Source organism: Ursus americanus, chromosome 30, assembly GCF_024610735.1.
Source record: "Ursus americanus isolate L20-20 chromosome 30, mUrsAme1.1.p, whole genome shotgun sequence".
In the NCBI taxonomy this organism is placed as follows: domain Eukaryota; kingdom Metazoa; phylum Chordata; class Mammalia; order Carnivora; family Ursidae; genus Ursus; species Ursus americanus.
In genome coordinates this window covers 1,769,999-1,791,080 of record NC_142156.1, presented here as the reverse complement: position 1 = coordinate 1,791,080, position 21,082 = coordinate 1,769,999, and the positions used below count along the sequence as shown (strand labels likewise).

Below are 21,082 nucleotides of genomic sequence, written 5' to 3'. Positions count from 1 at the left end.
CTCCGCTATGAGCCTGCTTCTTCCTCTCCCACTCCCCCTGCTTGTGTTCCCTCTCTCGCTGGCTGTCTCTATCTCTATTGAATAAATAAATAAAATCTTTGAAAAAAAAAAAGAAATTTTATCCTTTTCTCGCAGTCGCTCTCTCTGGTTTTGATATCAGGATAATGAGATTCATAAAAGGAGATGGGGATAATTCCTTTCTCCTTTATTTTCTAAAAGAGCTGGTGATTGACAGTGTTAATTATTCCTTAAATGTTTGATAGAACTCATCAGTGAAAACCATGTGAGTAGAATTTTCTTTGTGGGAAGGCTTTGAAATTACACATGCCATTTCTTTCATAGATGTAGGGCTACTTATATTTTCTGTTTCTTCTTGTGTTAGCTTAGGTAACTTTTGTCTTTTAAGTAATTTGTCCATTTCATCCAATCTGTCCAATGGAACTCAAAATAATGATACTGAGTAAGAGAAGCCAGATCAAAAGAGAGAGACAGTCAGGGATAGAGAGAACACAGTGTCTGATTACAAAGAGGCAGGAGCAAACACTGGGGGGATGATGTATATGGTAAAATAATATACATATGCATATATGTACTTGGTCTCTGTTCCAGTTCTTGGCACAGAGCTCTTAAAACCCTTGGAATTTCTTAGTGATAGGATTATCTTATTCACAATAAATCCTTTTCAACTTAATGCTAATGGAGGTAACTCTTGGTGGGCCCCTAGACAGCTTCAGGATGGAGCTAGCTGCCAGAGGAACCAACCAGGAGATTAGAGGGTTAGAAATGTTAGTGCCACCACTTGACATCTGACAGGCTAGAGATTGAGTTCGATTACCAATGACCATGATTTACTTAATCATGCCTATGTAATGAAACTTGGATTAAAAACTCTAGAACGATGAGGTCCAGATGAGGTCCAGAGAGCTTCGGGGCTGGTGAACCCATGGATGTGCTGGGACAGAGGTGTTCCTGGGAAGCCTTCCACTCCACCCCTTCCCACAAGACCTTGCCCTATGTAACAGCCCCTCTGAAGTTCCTTATTTGTATCCTTTACAATAAAATGAACCATAAGTATAGCACCTTTTTTAGTTCTGAGAGTTGTTCCAGTGAAATACCAAACATAAGGGGAGGATCCTGGGAACCCTCAAACTTGCAGTCAGTCAGACAGTAATGCAGGCAGGACCCCATTTGCAGCTGGCATCTGAAGTGGGTCAGTCTTGCAGGACTGAGCCCTTAACCTGGGGTGGTTACCATCAGAATTGAATCAAACTGCAGGACACCCAGCTGGTGTCAGAGAACTGAGAACTGTTGGAAGGTGACATAATGTATGTGTTTGTTATCTTAAAAATTTGCCAAACTGGACACTTAAAATATACGCAGTTTGTTTTATGTTAATTATACTTCAAAAAAGCTGGGTTTCCTAAAATTGTATCAGAAGGAGGTGATCAGCAAAATCTTGAGTGTTGGAAATTCTCTATAACACCTGACCCTGTTTCTTCAACAAAATAAATTTCAAGAGGGAAAAATGATGGACAGGAACATATAGTTCAAAACAAAACAAAACAAAACAAACAAAAACTTAAATAGCAGGCATAATGGATGGACCTTACTTAAAATTCAATTCAACTAAAAAAAAAAAACTTATAAAAAACTGGAGAAATGTGAATACAGACCCAATATCTGATGTTAGGGAAACATTACTTTTTTAGCAATGGCAATGTATGGCATTACATTTTTATAAAGAGTTATCTTTTAGTGATACGTACAGAAATTTTACAGATGAAATGATATATGTCTACATCTGCTTCAAAATAATCGGAAAAGAATTAGGAGGTATGGATGAAACAAGATTGGCTATGTGTTGATAACACATTAAGCTGAGTCATGGCTACATCAATTTCATTATACTATTCTCTCTGTACGTGGTTAAAATTTTCATTAAAGAAAGTTTTTTAAAAAATCAAACTCTGGCCTCCAGACTCCTGAACCATTTTTTTACATACCTCCTCATCAAAATAAGGCATATATACTATATATAAAACCCTATATATGGATTGGAGGCCTAATGAATTTTTTTAAAAATGTAATGCCAAATGGTTGGAGATATATCAGCCCTACTTGTCATGACCTCTTGGGGTCCTGCCACATAAACACAAGGTCAGTATAATAAATATTACACCGTAATTTAGAATTTTTTTCTGCTACTAAAGTTCTTGAAAGATCTGCTCTCTACTGGCCAAGGACTAGATAGACTAAGTCTTCCTTGAACATCTTACTAGCAGAGAAACTACAATATTTATGACCTAGTTAGCCAATTCCTTATTAAAAGCCTCTATATTCTCTATGAGGTTTAATTCTGTTTTATTCTGATGTCCAAAACAAAACGCATTTAAACAAATATCTCTAATAATATGTGACATATCACCTAAAAAAAAAAATGAGGGTGCATAAGGTACTTGTGAAGATAAAGCAAGATAAGAGACCGCTTTGTAAGAGGCACAATACAAATGAGTGATTACTGTTACTGACCACCAAGAAACCCAAAAGGCAGATTTTTTTAAAGATGAGGTGACTAAGCAGTCATACAAAGATTCAATTCCCCCAAAAGGAAATTGCTTTCTTGTATATACAGTTACTAAATATTTTCCACTAACTGCTCATTAAACACCCAAAATAGAGCTCCATTATCCAAAGTCACAATAAAAACTCTACCACTAGACTTAAAACCACTGAATTCTGCCAGATAGACTCTGAAGAGGTCTGTAAAAGTATCTGGTACGGTTTAATGTCAACTCTTCTCAAGGTTCCCTGGTTCACCAGATCTTTGGCAGGAAAGTCTTGCATATAATTTGCATAACATTAAACGTTTCAGCATGAGGCAATCTACATTTAGACAATCACAACCCAATTAAGCTAAATGTGAATTTAAGCTCCTTTGTGTTTTTTTCTACAATATTTTGACAATCCATATCAGCTTTTTAATGCCTTTTTCTTTGCAATATATTACTTGATATTAAAGTCACACTACACACTACTTGAATTTCACTGGTCAGAAAAAACCCACCATGTTAACGAAAGTCATCCCTGAACAGATACAATTGGAAGGATGAACACATTTATGGGGTTATCAGCTTACCTAATCAAAGCTACTAAAACCTCATGATTTAAACCCTCCCTTCCCATCAGTGACAAGGGTCATGTTAGAATCCATTCACCTTCATTTCTCAGAATACTTTTGAATCAGCAGCAACAGGGGAGCAGTTCCGTTCCACAGCTAAGCATCGGAGGAGGGAGGGACAGAGGCCAGGAGAGTCTTGGCAGGGTTTGCAGCATCCTCCTTGTTTCCAAGAGCCATTCTCCACGTCATTATCTGATTTACAAGATTCCAAGGGCCTCTCCTTTTGCTCACCGTCCAAACTCCTTAGCATGTTACAGGGAGCATTTCCAAAGGGGCCCCAACCCACCTCCCCAACTGCATCTCTGTCTTTCTCACAGAGCAGCCATGCTTGATTTTTTCACCGCTCAATGACTCTGTAAATGCTATTCCTCCTAATGCGTCCTTTCACATGCAAACCCCCCACTTATCCCCTGGGATCCAGGTCGGGGTCACTGACACTGCGATGCCTTCCCCAGCTCTTGCAGAGGTAAGTCACTTGGGTACCACTGGCCCCAGGGTACTGTAAATATCTGTGTATCTCCACCCTCTTGGGGAGGAAAAGGCAATGCATTCGTCTGCTCGTGTCATCATTCATTCATTCAGAATATGTCCGGCATCCTTCCTGTGAGACAGCCGGCCACTGTGGGTGACACCACGGATACACACAATGAATCCTCCCGCGTCTCTGCCCCGAAGGAGCCTGTGTCTACAGGGGTGACAGAGGAGTAAACAGGAAGCCCCAATCTGACGGGGCAAGTAAGTTCAACAGGGGCTGCAGAGCCCAGTCAACTGAACCACAGAACCTGAGGGAACACTGGCAAAGACGAGATAAGAGAGAGAGCACGGGACCACTCGAGAAGGATCTGGTAAGTCATGCCAGCCTGTACCAAATAATTGAACCGAATGGACAGAGGACAGAGGCAATTAAAACACATGCGTGCGCGCGCACACACACACACACACACACACACAAATGCCAGATCACAAACAGCTTCCACTTTTAGACTCATTTATTTTTCTAACTCTGTGAAAAAGCATACCCCCATTACCACCCATATGAGATTAATGTCAGCTTTTCATGGCTTTTTTAAAGCAAACACTTCCTTCCCAAGGACTGACAGATGACATTCTGTTTCTACCACTGGTAAAAATGCTGACTCACTGGACACGCGTCGCTGTAGTTCCTCGTCCCCCGAACACCCACCCCGACCTACTGTCCCCCACTCTTCCCTGAGACAATGTGAGCCAGTCTGGGACCTCAGTGCATGAGCACTGTCTGGTCTGGGCACACGGAGTCACAAACTAAAATATGCTCCACGGAAGATTGGCCAATGTCATTTTCCTTCAACCGGTCTTTCAAGGTGGTATATGATACCTACCGTCCTACGAGAACTCAGCGGGATCACATCTTCATGGCCACTGATCTTCTCCTTTAGAGTTTCCAGGTTTGGGGGCTGCTTACAAGAACCCTTCACCATACTCCAGAGTAAGAAAAAAATATATTCCCTCATATTTTTAATATTTTTATGATTCTCTCACTGAACACTGTGGCATTTATTGTTTTGTACAATGTGGAGGGATTAGAACTTTGATCACACACCATTCTTTCCCCAGCAGACTCTAAATGCCACGTTCATTCATAAACCAAATTCACACCTGTATGTGTGCGTGTATACATATGTATACACACGCGTGCACACACCCCCACACACACGCACGCGCGGCTCCGCACGTGTGGGCCGGGGATGTGTGTCTGTGCCTCTGCACCAGAACCACAGTTGTAACTGCTACAGAAATATTTGCTTTTTGCAGAGAAAGACAATTACCATATGGTTTCACGCATTTATGGAACATAAGGAATAGCAGGGAGATGGGTAGGAGAAGGAAGGGAAGAATGAAGGGGGGGTAAACACAAGGGGGAACGAAGCATGAGAGACTATGGACTCTGGGAAACAAACTGAGGGCTTCAGAGGGGAGGGGGGTGGGGGAATGGGCTGGGCCAGTGGTGGGTATTAAGGAGGGCACGTATTGCATGGAGCACTGGGTGTCATACGCAAACAATGAATCATGGGACACTGCATCAAAAACTAAGGATGTACTGTATGGTGACTAACGTATCATAATAAAAAATAAAAATAAAAAATTTGCTTTTTGACAGAGCAGAGTCCCCGTTGTTGAATTTTTTCAAAACGGGATTGGTTATCTTTGCCCATACTTCTCTTCTAGAGGAAGGGGAGTCGGCTTTCCAGTTCCTTGAAACTCCTGTTTGGATTTCGACTGGGGTTGCCTTGGATTTAGAGATTCTCTTTGAAGAGAACTGACATCTTCCAAACTGTGTCTTCCTTCCTATCTGGAAATACCTTGTAGCTCCGTTTATCCAGGTTACCTTGGTCTTAAGAAAGGTTTCTTTTCCTCCATCCTGGGTCTTGTCGGTAATTACGGTAGTTAGTGAGCTCTGGTTTAGAGCAACACATTGGAACACACTTATTTTAAAATAATTATTTTGAAATGTTTTGACAAATTAATACTCAAATAACTTAGAAACAGAAAGCTGTTAAAGTCATTTCAGTAAGACAGACTTCGCGTCGCATAGTTTCATTAGGTGCGGGAAGGATGCTTATAGCGTAGATTGTCGTAAATAGCAAGGGTTATTATTTTTTTCCTGCTAAATTTAAACATTGGAGCCAGGATTTAAATGGCAGTCATGAAGCTCAGGGAATTCTTCTTCACTCAGGGCAGCGGGGGGGGGGGGGGGTAAATGGGTATCGCTTTCTAAAGTTGCGTTTCTTACTACGCTTTCTCTCTTAGAAATCCTTCTTGTGTGTGTGTGTTTTTTCCCCTTCATCGTTCGTCAGGTCAACAGGTTGTAAATCTGTCCACACCACTTGGATTAGTCAGGACTCTGGCTGCAAGTGAACTGACTAAAACCCTACCCACATCTTTGCGATCGGTGTCATGGAGTCTCTCTTTGAGTCACCTACTGCGGTTTCCAAAAAGCACACCGTCCTCCCTGCGCCCAGCCGCCCCCGGGGCCGAAGTTGTTGGTGATGCAGTCCATCTTGCATCTGTGTGAACACTTCCACAGGAGTATATCTCCTAAGTCCCCGGTGCTCTCGCCCAAGACATGGGGTCAACCGAGGTTTCCAGCAGCCCTGCAAGCATGGAGTTGTGATGCTCGGGCCTAGCCGGCTCCTCTGTTGTTTTTAAACATTATTCGAAAAATGTTCAAAAGGGCAAAAGAGTATAGTGTAGCAAGCCCCCGTAACTGGCCTTCAATGCGTCCTGAACCGTGGTCGAGGTTTTCAGTCTTCTGCTTTTATCCTCACCCTGACTTCTCTTTCAGTTTTCTTTTTTAAAGATTTTATATATTTATTTTGACAGAGAGAGAGAGCAGGAGAGGGGTAGGAGGAGGGACAGAGGGAGAAGCAGACTCCCCACTGAGCAGGGAGCCCGATGCGGGACTCCATCCCAGGACCCCGGGATCATGACCTGAGCCGAAGGCAGATGCTTAACCAACTGAGCCACCCGGGAGTCCCTTCCCTCAGTTTTTAAAGTACTTTAAAGCTTGAAATCTCCTACTGCATGTCATTCTACACTTGCTGCCTCAGTTTGCATTTTTAAAAAATCAGGGACACTTTCCTCACATAAGCACAATCTATTTGCGTGCGGAGTCTATTATTCCCCGGGCCGCCCCCTCCAGAAATAATAACTCCTGAAGATCTACTACCCAGTTCCCATTCAAATGTCCATGATTCTCTCAGAGGTGTCTTTTGAGCCAGGATCTAATCTAATCTGATCAAGAACACACATGCACTGGACGGTTCTGTCTCTCTCTCCAATCTGATGTAATCCAGAGCATCGCCCTCTCTCCACCACCCACTTGTTATCATCACACCAGTGACTTACTGAGGACTCCAAGACAGCGGTCTGGAGGAGGGCCCCCGTTCTGGATTTATCTGTTTGCTTCCTCCTAAGGCTGATCTGTTCCTCTAAAGCTCCATACTTCCTATAAACTCAAAGTTTACCTCTAAAAGCTGGACTATATCCCAGTCCAATGTTTAGGGGGGAATGGCCTTGGGACTTGATTTTGGTACTCAGTGGTCTTGGTACTACATAGGTATTTTTCCTTAGTGATATGAAAACTACTTAGAAAATGGAGCTGGTGATAGTCTGAGTTCTCCTCTTCAAACTCCCCGTGACATTTCATTTAGTGGGTTCAAACTCTGATGGCCTTTGCCCACATCGGCACTTTCATTACGAGCTGCAAGATGGTGGCTCTTCTAACTCCATCACTCCCGCCACACGCGTCTGCTGCGCATCCTCTGTAGGGAAGAACTACGTCCCGTCAGGGAGGACTTCCTGACCACCCTCAGGTGGAGCTCTTGCAGGAAAAACAAGAAAAGTGCTAAATTCTCTACCTTCTGGATTGTCACTTCCCAGGGACGCACTCGGTACCGTACTGTGACTGCCAGTGGGGACCGATAAGGTGTATCTTGGATGTATTAGCTTCCTCCTGATGCCCGGACAAAGTGCCTCAAACCCGGGGGCTTCAAACGGCAGAAGTGCATCATCCCCCAGATCTGCGGGTCAGAAGTCGGGCTGGGGCTCACTTGGCTAAGAGTGAAGGGCCAGCAGAGCTCTGTCCCTAGTGGAGGCTCTAGGAGGGCATCTCTCTCCTTTTCTTTGTGGGCTTCCAGAAGCCGCCCAGTCCTTGGTCCATGACCCCATTCTCCCGTCAAAGCCAGCAGATGGTGGGAATTCCTTCTCACGTGCCACCTCACTCTGACTCTGACTCGCCTCTGTTCCTTGCAGTGGTTCTGGGCACAGCCACATAACTCGGGGTACTCGTCTCTTATCTTGAATTCAAGTCTGCACACCGGCTGCCCGAATGACATCTGCATCCTTAATACTTTCTTGCCCTGTAACATTCACATCCTCACAGGTTCTGGGGACTAGGTCGTGGGCTTTGGGGGGGGGTGTGCTATTATTCTGCCCACTACAAGGGTTTGAATATATTCACAGTATTTCCATCAACTGCAGCCATATTCTTTTGATAGTCACAGTGTCCCACCTGTGGCCAGTGGGGACCCCTATCTTCTTGCCCCTGCGCTTGTTAGATCTGGCGTCCACCCCAACTCTTGGATGGCTCCTTTTCCTGATACAACAGGTAACAGAAATTCCAGGGTCTTCTCGCCCAGGCCCTGCCCACACCCAGAGGCAGGTGTGCCTGGGAAGGGTACCCACAGCGAGGGGACAGCAGTTGTCTCTCAGGCCTTTCCATGGCTAGAGCTGAGACATACATATATGTGATAAGACACCCCCCAAAAAAATATCATGAATTTAAAATCACTTTCCAATTTGAATTTAAGCAGGGTTTTTGCTTAGCTCTTGTCTTATACTCCTGTATCTCTTCATTTACATTTAAAATCTTGGTTCTTATTACCCGGCTGTATTTATATAGTCTCTATGAAAGGATTTTAAACTAACTATAACATTAACACTTCTGAACGCAGCCCTATTTATCCTTAAAACATACAGGACCATCCTGGCATCATCTCGCAAACCTGAAAATGCCCCTCTCTTACTTCTAGGGGTCAATTCTACAGGCCCAAACATACGCAGGTCAGAACATTCACTGCCCCGGCGCTTACGATTACGAACACGGGGTTAGGTAAACAGTGGTTTTATGATGCATCACGCAGCAATTCAAAAGACTGCGGAGCCTCTCCATGTTACCGAGGACAAGCTGAACGGGTCTCGGCAGGTACAGAGGGCAAGCTGTAAAGGGACTCACTGCTGAGTTCCCAACAAACACGACCCCATCCCAGGATGAGGTCAACAAGCTCCCTGTGTGAAGGTTAAATGTGCAGCCTGTTTCATTAATTTCCTATCACCATTTAGAATGTCCTGCTAACAAGGTTAACGTGAAAAATTCTTCACGTATCTAGAGTAAACAGACACGTAGGCCAAGGCCAAGGCTATGCATGTACCTGCTGACAGGCAAAGAGAGAGAATTTCCTTTCTATTTTTTAAGATAAGGGTAACTGTGAAATTACAAAAAGATGTCTGGGGTCAGAAAACATTAAGAAGCTTTGACATGCAGCTTTTCTCAATTTATAACATGGCCATCATTAATGATAACCAACTCTATTACTGAACATGAACTTTATGACATCTTATCTTTTAAGGAATTATTCATATATTTATTATTAAATCAACATCTCCAATGAAATTATAAGTGAGCTATTGGACTACCTTATCAGATCCCTATCATTGATAACCCTTACTGGGTGAAGACAATTTATTTTCAAAGATTTTATTTATTTATTTGTCAGAGAGAGAGAGAGAGAGAAAGCATGAGCAGGGGGAGCAGCAGGCAGAGGGAGAAGCATGCTCCCCGCTGAGCAGGGAGCCCGATGTGGGACTCGATCCCGGAACCCCGGGATCATGACCTGAGCCGAAGGCAGACGCTCAATCAACTAAGCCGCCCAGGCATCCCGACAATTCATTTTCCAAACTGTGTTGGTAATATCTGAAATTGACACTGTTCTAAGAACTTTCTTTTCTTAGATGATTCATATGGCAAAAGATAGTCTGTAGGTGTCTATTAAAATGCAGAGTTTTGAGCCCTTTGCTATCAATGTGATCTTGGGCAATTAGTTTCTCTCTGAACCTGAATTTCCTCCTTCTAAAGGTGATGATGAGTACCGCAGAGCCATTTCCAAGAATCTGAAAATGAGGAAGAAAGCCTGCCCTCTGAGAGTAAAGATTTTAAATCAATACGTAACACAAAAGGGCAGAGAAATGCCAAAGTTTCCTGGGCTGGCTGGCCCTGGCTGTGGTTTCGGTAACTGTATTATCAGGTCCGGAGGAGGTCTGCCCCCCAGTGAGAACGGGAAGGACAGGTCATCGCAGAAGCCTTCACTGCCAGGGAATTCAAAGACTTCACAGCCAGAGTAAAGCCACCCCAAGGAGAAGTGACTAGGTCCCAGCTACTGAAACTGATGAGCCTCAGGCTAGACCCTTCCCACCCCTCGGGCCATGAGCCCCTGCGGGCCGCACTACACTTCCCCGAGGGAAACCCCCAGGAGAGAACGCTCTGGCCACACCGCCTTCGGGCATCTGGGTTCCTGGGAGATTAGTGTTGAGCGTCAAGTATTAAACGTATATTCTAGTTAGTTTGGCTTTTCGGATAGACCCACTAGGTGAATTAGTGCATTCTGGGGAGTGGGAACCTTTAGCTTCATCAGATTCTCAAAGGGGTCTTAAACTATGTAATGAGAACCACCACTGGGCAAGAGGAAGATATGGGTTAGCCAGGCAGACCTGGCTGACTGACATGCATTTTAACTATAAGAGACGGACGTGCTCAATGCAGTGATAAAATCTAGTTTCTGGGTCTGAATGGCTGAGGGCTGTCCCAGAGACCACAGGAAAGACACTAGTGTCTAAGGAGACAGCTAATTTCCCCCCAAATAGACAAAACATACCTTTCAGTACGGTCTGGAGCGTTTTTTTTTTTCTTTTTTAAATTTCTCCCTACTATAGAGGATAACTGTTAAAAACTAAAAACAGTATTTACATGCAAAACCATAAAGCACTGCACACAAGTATTAGTGAGGGGTTTTTTACTCTCAATTCAAATCTATCAAATAAATATGAAATAAATGATCAGCTGTTGCTGATATACACACACAGATCTAAATGTTAAGCCCGACAAGTGGACTGCCATCGAGATCATTTCAGTACTGACCCCAGTCATGCCCCAGTTCTGGAGAGAGCTTCCGAAGAGGAGACGGTTGGAATCACTGAGGCACTTCCAAAGAGTCTTGCTTTTTCTGTCTGTTCCGCCACCACAGACCCTAGCCCTAGATCCCTAGGTGGTCATGAGATAACCAGTACGAAATGGCCAGGAAAAAATAAGCTCTTCTTATTTCATAACCTGATCTTTTTTTTTTTTTTTTTAATAATTTGAACACCCATTCCCCATTAAGAAGGGCGCTTTAGTTAAAAGACAGAGACACAGAGACACTGGCTGGTTTTCCTTATGGAATAAAAAACCAAGCAAATGACTGAACCCTAAAAAATCCCTGACCACAAACACTGTCACACTTCTTTGGGGGGAGAGGGGGACATCATGATCCTAAGTGCCACCCCTCTCACGCAAGACTTAGAAACTGCTCATGTGCAGAAAACACCTTCCCTTCTACGCCAGTCCTAGTTGCGACATTTTGCTAAATAATCAGGAGAAGGAAGCAGGGCCTAAATGGAGCACAGAAGACAGCACGAAAGCTTTACACTCTATTCTATACATAATGTTGTGACGACAAAAGCCAGCACATAACCAGGGTGTCATTTTAAGAAAAGAAACAGTACACACAGTTAAGGAAAGAATGACCGATGAGAGGTAAATATTAAAATCCCTTGACCTTGCCTGTCAGGGTTAGTTCTGTTTCTACATGGAGTCTAGGTACCTCGCTTACCACCACCTCCAACCAAATAGCAAGAGTCTCGTGTTTTTAAAAGAAGATACATCTGAAATGTCATCTCAGCTTTAGACATTCACAATGCAAAAGGAAAGCCTGCGGTACTCGACAGCTGTGTAAATGCCTTCCCATGTAACTTTGAGTTCATTTTTAACTTAAGCCCTTATCAAACGCAATGCAGATACAGAACATTTAGAGTAACCTGAAAATATCACCAGAGGGATCTTTCTAGAAAAATGACAAAGAACAATGGACTGACTTCATGACACAAAGCACAAATACCGAGAGCGTGTTCTCCAATCAAGTTTCACTGCTGAGCACGAAGACGCTTGCTGCCTTCCCCAGCAAACTCCTAGCGGAGTTGTAGGTGTAAGCTTTTGAATATATGAAACATAAGCCCTAAAATCCTCAGAAAAAGACTTTTGCAGCATAATTAAAGCTCATTCTCTTCCGAAAATATTTTAGCCTATACTTATCTAAGAAGTATACAGGGCCTGGAACTTACTTAGCACAGGGCAAGTGGCAGTCACTGTCGAAAGACACGTGCAACCCATCCTAGCTTCCAAATTCGGACTTAATGGAAATGTTAATCCCCTAATCAAACCATGTAATGAATTTTAAATCACTGGAGGAACCAAAAGTGTTCTCTCCATTATGGAACTTTAGAGGGACTCAAACATACACTTGAACTAAGATTTTTTCACTCGTTTTGCCATCACTAAATTAAGTACAGTGACTTTACAGGTATCTTTTTAGTCTTTATAAATTTTAATATTCCTATTTAGCTAGGTAATGTTCAGACTGGTAAGCACAGATTACACCGAGCACATGCAGACTTCAGCTGGATTTGGGGAGTGACTAAAGGAATAGGGGGGACAGCTTTCCAAGAAAGCCACTGTGGGATAGGGGAGCTGCCTTCAGGTACTGGGAAACCTGTCACGTTTTACGAGGATTAAACTTGTTTTGCATAACCACAAAAGGTCAGCAAAAGATCAGCGCACAGAATGAACTGAAGGGAGCTTTCCACAACCGTAGAGCTTCCAAAGATGTTCCTCAAAGATGACCCTGCCTGGCCGTCAGACAGGGACGTCACCCATCCAATGCATGACTAAACTGGATGCCCTCCAAGATCTTTTCAAACACGAGCTACTACAATGCTATGTTATTAACATGCAATCTGTTACTGTCTGAGGAATACTGAAATGAATTACCTTATGCTCAATACACTGAAGCCAGCTGCTTTTCGGCTATGATTTTTGGTTCATTTTACTGAAGAGAAGACCTCCAAAGGATGAGTTAACTCTCCTAATTGCTTAGTAGCGTGCTTGTTAACTCTATGTACTAAGGCCAGCGTAGCCCAGAGCCTGATGGATAGATGATGGATTAATGGAAAGATGGATGGATGGAGGGGGGGAATGGGGGGGGGGAGGAAGGAAGGAAGGAAGGAAGGAAGGAAGGAAGGAAGGAAGGAAGGAAGGTCGGATGGAATGAAGGAAGGAAGAATGGATGGAAGGATGGATGGAAGGAAGGACAGATGGAAGGATGGAAGATGGATGGAAGGATGGGTGGGTGGGTGGATGGAAGGAAGGAAGGAAGGAAGGAAGGAAGGAAGGAAGGAAGGAAGGAAAGAGGGATGGCAGAGGGGGAAAAAGAGGGAGAAGGGAGAAAAGAAAGAAAAAGAACCGAGTGAGGCATCATGCGTACAAGGTTCTAGACACACATGCCACCACAAAGGAAGAAAGCTGAGAAGAAATCTGGGAAGTTCACTTACTTATGTGTCTAAGGGTCAACGTTTGCTCTTTGCTGCCTGGGCCAACAAACCAACTTTTCAGAAGTCCTGTCTCCCAAGCCTGCTTCCTCAGAGCACATGACACAGGGGGCTCCACGCAATGCTGCTTTGTATCTGCTACTATCTTATACTTTCTTAAGGTGTCACGTTTTGTGCTACATATAATCCCTCCCTACAGCAACCACCCACAGTGTAAATAAAAGAAAAATCACCCTTTAATATTTCATCCAATCTTTTCCTGAGTTATCGGTGTTTGAAATTAATGTTTTCTCTTGTTTACAAATATACTACAGGGACAGAAAATGCTCGCAAGAGACAGATTGGGGGGGAAGGGCATTTTGTGATCAGAAATGAATAGATACATATTGTACAGACAGTGAAAACTAAGTATAGTGTATTGAAGTGACTTACCAAGGGCCCATGGCAAGTTGCCAGTGGAATCGGGCCCACAGCTCCTGGTTCCTGATCTAGAACTGTGGAGAGGACTCAGGGATGAAACAGGTGACCTTCGAGTTCACCAAGGATGAAGCGCTGGCCTAGGTACTTTCATATATACTCACCTCTTCCTACTCCTGAGACCCTGGAAGAAGAAAATGACCGCAAACAAGAGCACAGGCCAAGGCTGGGTGGAGGCTGGCTGTCGCAAAACAGCAATCACAGAGTAAATGAACTGTAAAGATGTTTCCACTGTCCTCTCTATACCACCCTATATGGAAAGTGCTATAATCTGCAGATGCCCCACACTGAAGCACAGGGGACCCAGGAGAAGACTTCCAAAATTAGAAGAAACATTTACAGCATACGGGAAGCCAAGGTATTACTTCTCTCCCCGCATTTTATCTTAGACCCACAGAGCAGTCAGGAAAGGCCCAGGGGTTGTAAGCGCTGATCAATGACAAAAATAGAGAAGAATAAAGACGTGAGAAACAGTAGGACCAGAAGCAGGTCTGGGGACATCCAACCTGGTTAGCATGGAAGTTTCTAAACACACAAATGATTTCACGACAATGGGCTGAAAGTCGCCCGGCTCATGGTGTCCGTTCTCCCACTGACAATGTCCAAAGAAGGTTAAAGACAGACGAGACCACCCTGCACGCACAACCCGTTTTCATCAAACTTTTCAGCCTTCCTCAAACACTCGGTGTATTAGCAAAGGAGGATTGTTCTTTTTTTTTTTTTTTTTAAAGATTTTTATTTATTTATTTGACGGAGATAGAGACAGCCAGCGAGAGAGGGAACACAAGCAGGGGGAGTGGGAGAGGAAGAAGCAGGCTCATAGCAGAGGAGCCTGATGTGGGGCTCGATCCCAGAACGCTGGGATCACGCCCTGAGCCGAAGGCAGACACTTAACCGCTGTGCCACCCAGGCGCCCCAGGAGGATTGTTCTGAATGAGAAAGTGATTTTTTTTTTATTGCAGATAAAGCCAAAAATATTGTTTTGCCCCTTTACCCTTTTCCCCAAAATGGAAATATCTCGGCAGGGGGTCAGAGGGGGAGACAGGGGCCCGCTCTGCTCTTTTTTCCAAATAATAACTCAGGTAGAACTCCTGTTTGGGTAGGGAGGGGCGGGGCGGGGGTGCTGAGGCCGCCTCTTCTACAAATTTCTCAGCGGCAAGGTTGCACTTCTTGCATTGAACGGAACAGGCATTTAACCCTCGAGCTCCTCATGGGAAATAAGGAAGAAACTGCTTATTCACTTAGTCATAATTACCGCTCTCCCAGGTTCCAGAGGAATAGCTGTTCTCCTTCGGTCTCTGAGGACGGTCCCGACTTTTCAACCGCTGCACCAGCAGCTGCTATCGGCTGAATGGAGAGATCTTACGGCCCGTAAGATATATTGTCCCCAAACAAAAAAGTATCACTGTGTCGTCTGTTCCATGCGAAAGAAGAGGTGAGGGTGCTCCTTATTCCTGCTGGCTCAATGGCACAGAAAGGAGGAAAGAACCCGGATTCTGGGAAATCAGGGCTTGACTACGCCTCGGCTGCTTTTCGGCTGTCCCCTGAGCAGGGTGCTTAACCGTGCTGATGAGGCCCATGGTACTCACCAGGCGGCACTCTCTCGTGGGGAACAATTGCCCTCTTTATGCCAAGTGGCCGGGGAGAGGGTATGCTCTCAATAAATGGAAGTTGTTCTATTCCTAGTTCATGGAAGTAAAACGTCTCCTTCCCTTATCAGGGCTACAGAGACCCCAGGCATCCTGCTCTAGACGACTTGGCTGTTTCCCACTCTGCTTTGCCACCCGCTGTCAGATAAAGACCTACACTTCCCTGCTTCAAGCTTCGACTCCCTATCCAACAGTTTCAGTCTTGTCCAAACAGATGTCTGGCAAAGCCAAATTCGGCATGCTGAAAAGCACTTTTAAGACACTGCCTCTAAGAACACGTTGCGTAGACAAACCGGGGCTGCCTGAACCTCAAAGAGATCTACTGGGCTCTCGACTCAAAACATTTCACAATGTTTTGGGCAGCCAGTTCTAGGTCCAAAATTGATTGCACTGGAACATCTATTTCTAAGAATTGACAACTACGCACAGTGCTTGAACCTTCAAGTCACTGGCACAAATTGACTCTGAACCAAGAAATAATAACCAAAAGGTCAGAACAAATTACGTTCTGAATGTGTACCTTAGTGGAAAAGAGGCAAGAACACCGCCACCGTTTTATACATAGAAATACTCCTCCCAACGACAAAGAACACTTTTTTCCCTGAAGACGGTTCATTCTTTCAACATTGACTTTTCAGTTCAAAGTTGGGGGCTGGGGGCCACACAGGCATAGAATTCCCTACAACCAAAACAGAGAGGACTCGCTCAAAGCCTCCATCCACCACTCACAGGCTGCAGTTAGGGAACTTACTGAAGAAACTCCATTCCCACAAAAGAAGAAAACTGAGCTACTTTTCAAGATCAATTCCACTTGATAGGTTTACAAGTAGGAAGATGCAATATTACCACATTACTATGTATACTGTGGCTAGATAGTCCTTCCAAAGGAATAACTAACAAATTATTGTAAAAACACTTGGCAAACATGAGCTCTATGATGATAGAATCATAAAAGCCATCCAAACGCTACTTGTCTGGGGTCAAAGAGAATCTTCAAGAAATTGCACTTCAAAGTAAACATCTTTCTTGAATCAACTGTGTATTTCCCACTAGACTACATAAGCCCCCTGAAGGACAAGGCTGTGGGCGGGTCCATCACGGTGTCCCCATGCCTGGCTAGGAGAAACAGCCCCACAACCACCTACGGAAGTCATGTAATAAAAGGTGTCACGGATGTCCTTAAGGATATTCTAAGTCCTCCAGGAAAGTGACAAAGAATCTTGCAAATGTTGTTTTCAGAACTTCCTATCATATTGTATGACTACTTTGAAAGGACAAGCTTTGCAATTAATGATCCAAAACCGTCAAGGTCCCCTAAATGGACATAGGATACAGGGGAAGGGTCAAGTTCATGTTACTCAACCTTTCTCAACTATGTGTGACTCCAAGTCAACTGAACTTCATTCCGATTGGAAAAGGTTCATCGGAGTAACGAGCCTAAAGTATAAGTGGTCTCGATGATCCACGGCTTTAAGCCGTGGACCCTCTGTAGGCCTTGGCTTATGAATTAGACTCTATCAAATAAAAGGACTTCTTCCTTCACATGGCGTTGGGTAACTGGCACGCACATCTGAACGCTCGTGTTTCTAACTGGGCCTGCACAGTGAACCCATGGGTCACGGGTTAGTATTCCCAACAGATCCCATTATCAGCTACATTAACTCAACAAATGTTTCAGTAAACTGAAGCAGCTCTGTAATCTGAACAAACAGTCAGCTATTACGGGATTTACACTCATTGGTTCGTTAATTAAATAATGTGTCAACATAACAAAATGGTTGCCTCTCGCTATCTCGGAGAAGCAAAATCTCCCCAGGGCAGAATGTTCCATCTTATGAGATTCTCCCATAACAGGCAGGGGAAGGCAGACCCAACATTTCATTTAAATTAGCTAGAGATTATGTAGTCCTGTTGCTTTTTGCTTAAAACTGCGTGCAAAGCAACTAAAATGAGGAAGCGTCGAGAATACTCCAGTGATTTCAAATAATCGGGCTGGGAGGAAAAAAGTCACTAGTGATGGGCCAAAGGCGAGTGTTATGCTCCTCATTGAGATACTAAAAATACAAATCTAAACATCTTTTTCAAGAGCACCAAAGACTGGTGATCACATGGTTCACTCCAAAATGCAGCTGAAATAGAAATTCTTATCAGAAACCATTCAACCTCTATCCTTTACCAACAGAGGCGAATCGTGCTGGTCTTGCCAGCCACTGCGAAAATTAACTTTCTTACCATATTGAGAAATCCCCCAACCACCCACCCCCGCCCCAAAACCCAGCAGGCAGGCCACTACCTGCCATCCAGGGGTAGACAAAAATCTGCAAGATGTGTTACTTGATAATCTCAATGTAACAGAATCCTAAGAGCACCATGAGAAGCGGCTGTTACTATGTAAAAGGTCACATTACAAAACTAAAACCAAAGCCACTGAGATAAATGCAAAACAAATTAGAATCCTTGGAGGAGGTTCCAATAACCTAATTTGAGAATCTATTTTTAAAAAAAAAGCAACAGAATAATAATAACTAAGAGCTGTTTCCTAAAATTACTCTCCTCTTGATATTTCTCAATTCTAAAATGTCATGAGAAATACGCTCACCATCTTCCAGTTCTGCCTTAAAGGAAAGTGTTACCAAAGAATACCACTGAAAAACAAAGGCATTCATACAAGGAAGTGAATATCCTAAACATATAAGTATGTTCTCAAGAGGGACACTAAAAAAGCAGAAGTCACATTAAGTTCAAAACACCAAAAAAAAAAAAGAAGTTCCTAATTTTAATATTATATATCGCCCCCCCAAAACTGCCGATGAGTTAAGATTTGTCGATTTTATATAGAGAGCCTCGATATATTTAGGACTCCCTGCCCTTTAGGAAGAGTAGAAAAGGCAAAAGAAAAAAGGAATTAAGCATTGAATACCACATTTATAAAAATGCAGTTTTTTAAAAATGAAATTCAGGTTTGGTTTGGGGGTTCTTCTTTTACTTAGCTTCCTGTTTGCCAGAAATTTTAAACAGCACTGATTTTCAACGAGCTTCGGATAGGCTGGACTCTGGAATCGGAGTGTTAATTTCACATCCCTCCAAAAGGTCTGTACTCCTCCCTGATTTTCCCTGCTTGACGTTCCTTATCTAAGAGCACACCCTGCAAACCCAACAAGAGGCACGGGCTAACAAAAAAGGCAAGCAAGCCAAAAATACCTAGCACGTACTCATTGACACAATTTGGCTTTTCACAACGAGTAACTGAAAGGGACTAATATTTTCTCTGTCGTAGGGCTCAGGCTCATGAATGGACTTATAAAAATTATCTGGTGATCACTTAGCGTTAAATAAAGATTTTTTTTTTCTCAGATCAAGATAACAATTTAAGCAATCTTGGGTGTACAGTGCTTGAAACACTGATGCTTCCAACGGAGAACAGCTTCGGTTTAGATTCTAATATTTTACAAAATTGCACGGTTTCCAATTCACCATACAGAAGATGCCTCTTTTTTCTTTTTAAGATTTTTTATTTATTTATTTGACAGAGAGAAGAAGATGCCTCTTTTTACCACCAATTCTACCAAGAGCTACTTAGCACATTCACTGTACAACTCACGAGGGTGTTAATTAGAAAAGAAGCTAAAGGGGGAAAAAATCCAACCCTGATCCTTTGAAACTGTTAATCTGATGAGCGATCTCTTCTGGGGTGGTGCTAATGACATGAACCACTAAAGTCTTTTACTAGTCCCATCAATAATAAATCATTTGCGATATAAAATCACAACTTGGTATGGCCCTCACCAAACCCCTTGCCGATTCAGTGGGACCCTTCTTTGGTCTTTTAAACAACAAATTCTTGTCTGGAATCAACCATTCAATGTGCATTTAAAGTGAATCCCATTTCAACCTTTTAATAAAGTACCACCAGTGGATCTGCAAGTTGAGGAAAGCCGCTGGGGTGATACACTTAGCACCAAAAAGAAAACTGTGTGGGTCACAAGCCACTCACCACTGCCTGGGGGCACAAAAGAGGAAAGGAAAGAGGATAGGAAGCAGACTAGACTGGACCTCAAAAGGAGCAAGCACTGAAAACTGCACTTTAAGTACCTGGGACAAAGGCAAGGAGCCTGCACTCCCCAACTAAGGAGACCACGGGGAGCTGAGGAGAGGACGCAGTTGGCAAAGGGGGAAGCAGGAACCAGAGAAGGAACGACCAGGATGCAGCACAGGGAAGCCACAGGCACGGGGCAGAAGGGGCCCATAAGGATGGAGCTGGAGGGGTGACAGAGATGGGGCAGAAGGGACAGGGATGGGGCTGGAATGGTAGGCATGGGGCAGGAGGGAGCCGTGGCAGAGGAGCACTGACTACGCTAGTGATGGGGCTGGACCCAGAGACGGGGATGGGACAGGAGGGAGCGACAAGGATGGAGCTAGTCCAGCCAAGTCACAGCCACATCCCGGCAGCCCGTTAGTGGGGCGCTCCTGCGCTCCGGGCGCCGCGCTGGGCACTTTGGGGCGCTCTCAGTCGGAGTCCCCCCCGGCAGCCCTCCGAGGCCCATTTCAGAGACGGGAACGGCGAGGCCGGGGAGTGGGGGGGGGGGGAACGGCAGAGGCCGAGCGCCCGACCCTCCCGGACGCAGGGGGTCGCTGGCGGCCGCGGGGGCCGGCGGCGCGGGGGGCGACGCGGGCCCGGGCGGCCGGTACCTGGGCTCGGGCAGCACGATCTTCTTGCTGGCGCGGGCGGCCGGGGTCGCCTTGCTCTTCTCCATCGCCATCAGGTAGCTGACATCGGCCAGCACGGCCTCGAGGTCCGCCATGTTGGCGAGCGGCGGCGGCGGCGGCGGCGGCTCCTCGGGACCGGGACGGGACGCGCTCCCGCCGCCGCCGCCCGCCGCGCCCCGACGTGGGGGGGCCGCCCCGGGGCAGCCCCCCCGCGCGCTCCCGCCCGCGCGCCCCCGCGCCCCGCTCGGTGCCCCGCGCGCGCCGCAACCCCGCGCCCGCCGGGGTCGCCGCGCACCGCCCCGCCCCCCCGGCGCGCGCCCGCCGCCCCGCGCACGCGCTGCCGCCCCCGCCCCTCCCGCGGGGGTCGCGGGGGAGCACGCGCCCGGCGGTAGGAGCCCCTCGGCGAGCGGGCGGAGCTCCCCTGCCTGCGCACCCCTGGTCTCCTGACCGAGTGCCCGCGGGCACCGTCCCGCCCTCCCCTCGGGGTGGCCACGGGGGACTTCCTCTCCTCCTCCTCCTCCTTCTCCTCCCCAATTCCCGCCCCCAGCTCCCGGCGCGCTCACGCCCCCTCTGCCCCGGACCCCTGCCAGCCCCGGGGTGCCCTGGATCCGACGCCCACCACCCAGGGGGCAGCGGGGAGCCCTCCGTCCCCTGGACACGCTAGTTCTCAAACCGGACAGTGTCAATCAGTATTCCTGCAGGAGGCCTGGGGTGGCTCCAGAAAAGCGCATGCCCCACCTGTCCTGCAGGGGATGCCGAAGCGGTGGTTCCGGGCCACCCTGGAACAGCACCCAGCCGGCCGGCCCCCCAAGCCTTGCTCCTGACCCCGAACAGCCCC

The 21,082-nt window shown here is 45.6% G+C and overlaps 1 protein-coding gene across 6 annotated transcripts in view; it reads right to left on the bottom strand.

Annotated features, from left to right (window-relative positions):
- The window catches only part of GRK3 (G protein-coupled receptor kinase 3), a 125,590-nt gene extending 105,165 nt beyond the window's left edge, over window positions 1-20,425 (bottom strand). For 4 of the 6 annotated variants that reach the window (XR_006778425.2, XR_006778426.2, XR_006778427.2 and 1 more), the window contains exon 1: window positions 20,227-20,424. Coding sequence is in view for 2 of the 6 variants with exons in the window: in XM_045791204.2 (XP_045647160.2) it covers window positions 20,227-20,339 (113 nt within the window). In the remaining 4 variants the exon portion in view is untranslated. Of the gene's footprint in view, window positions 1-20,226 lie in introns of all 6 variants that reach the window. The other 2 variants (XM_045791205.2, XM_087857178.1) reach the window with 2 other exon arrangements.
- Between the last annotated feature and the right edge of the window lie 657 nt (window positions 20,426-21,082).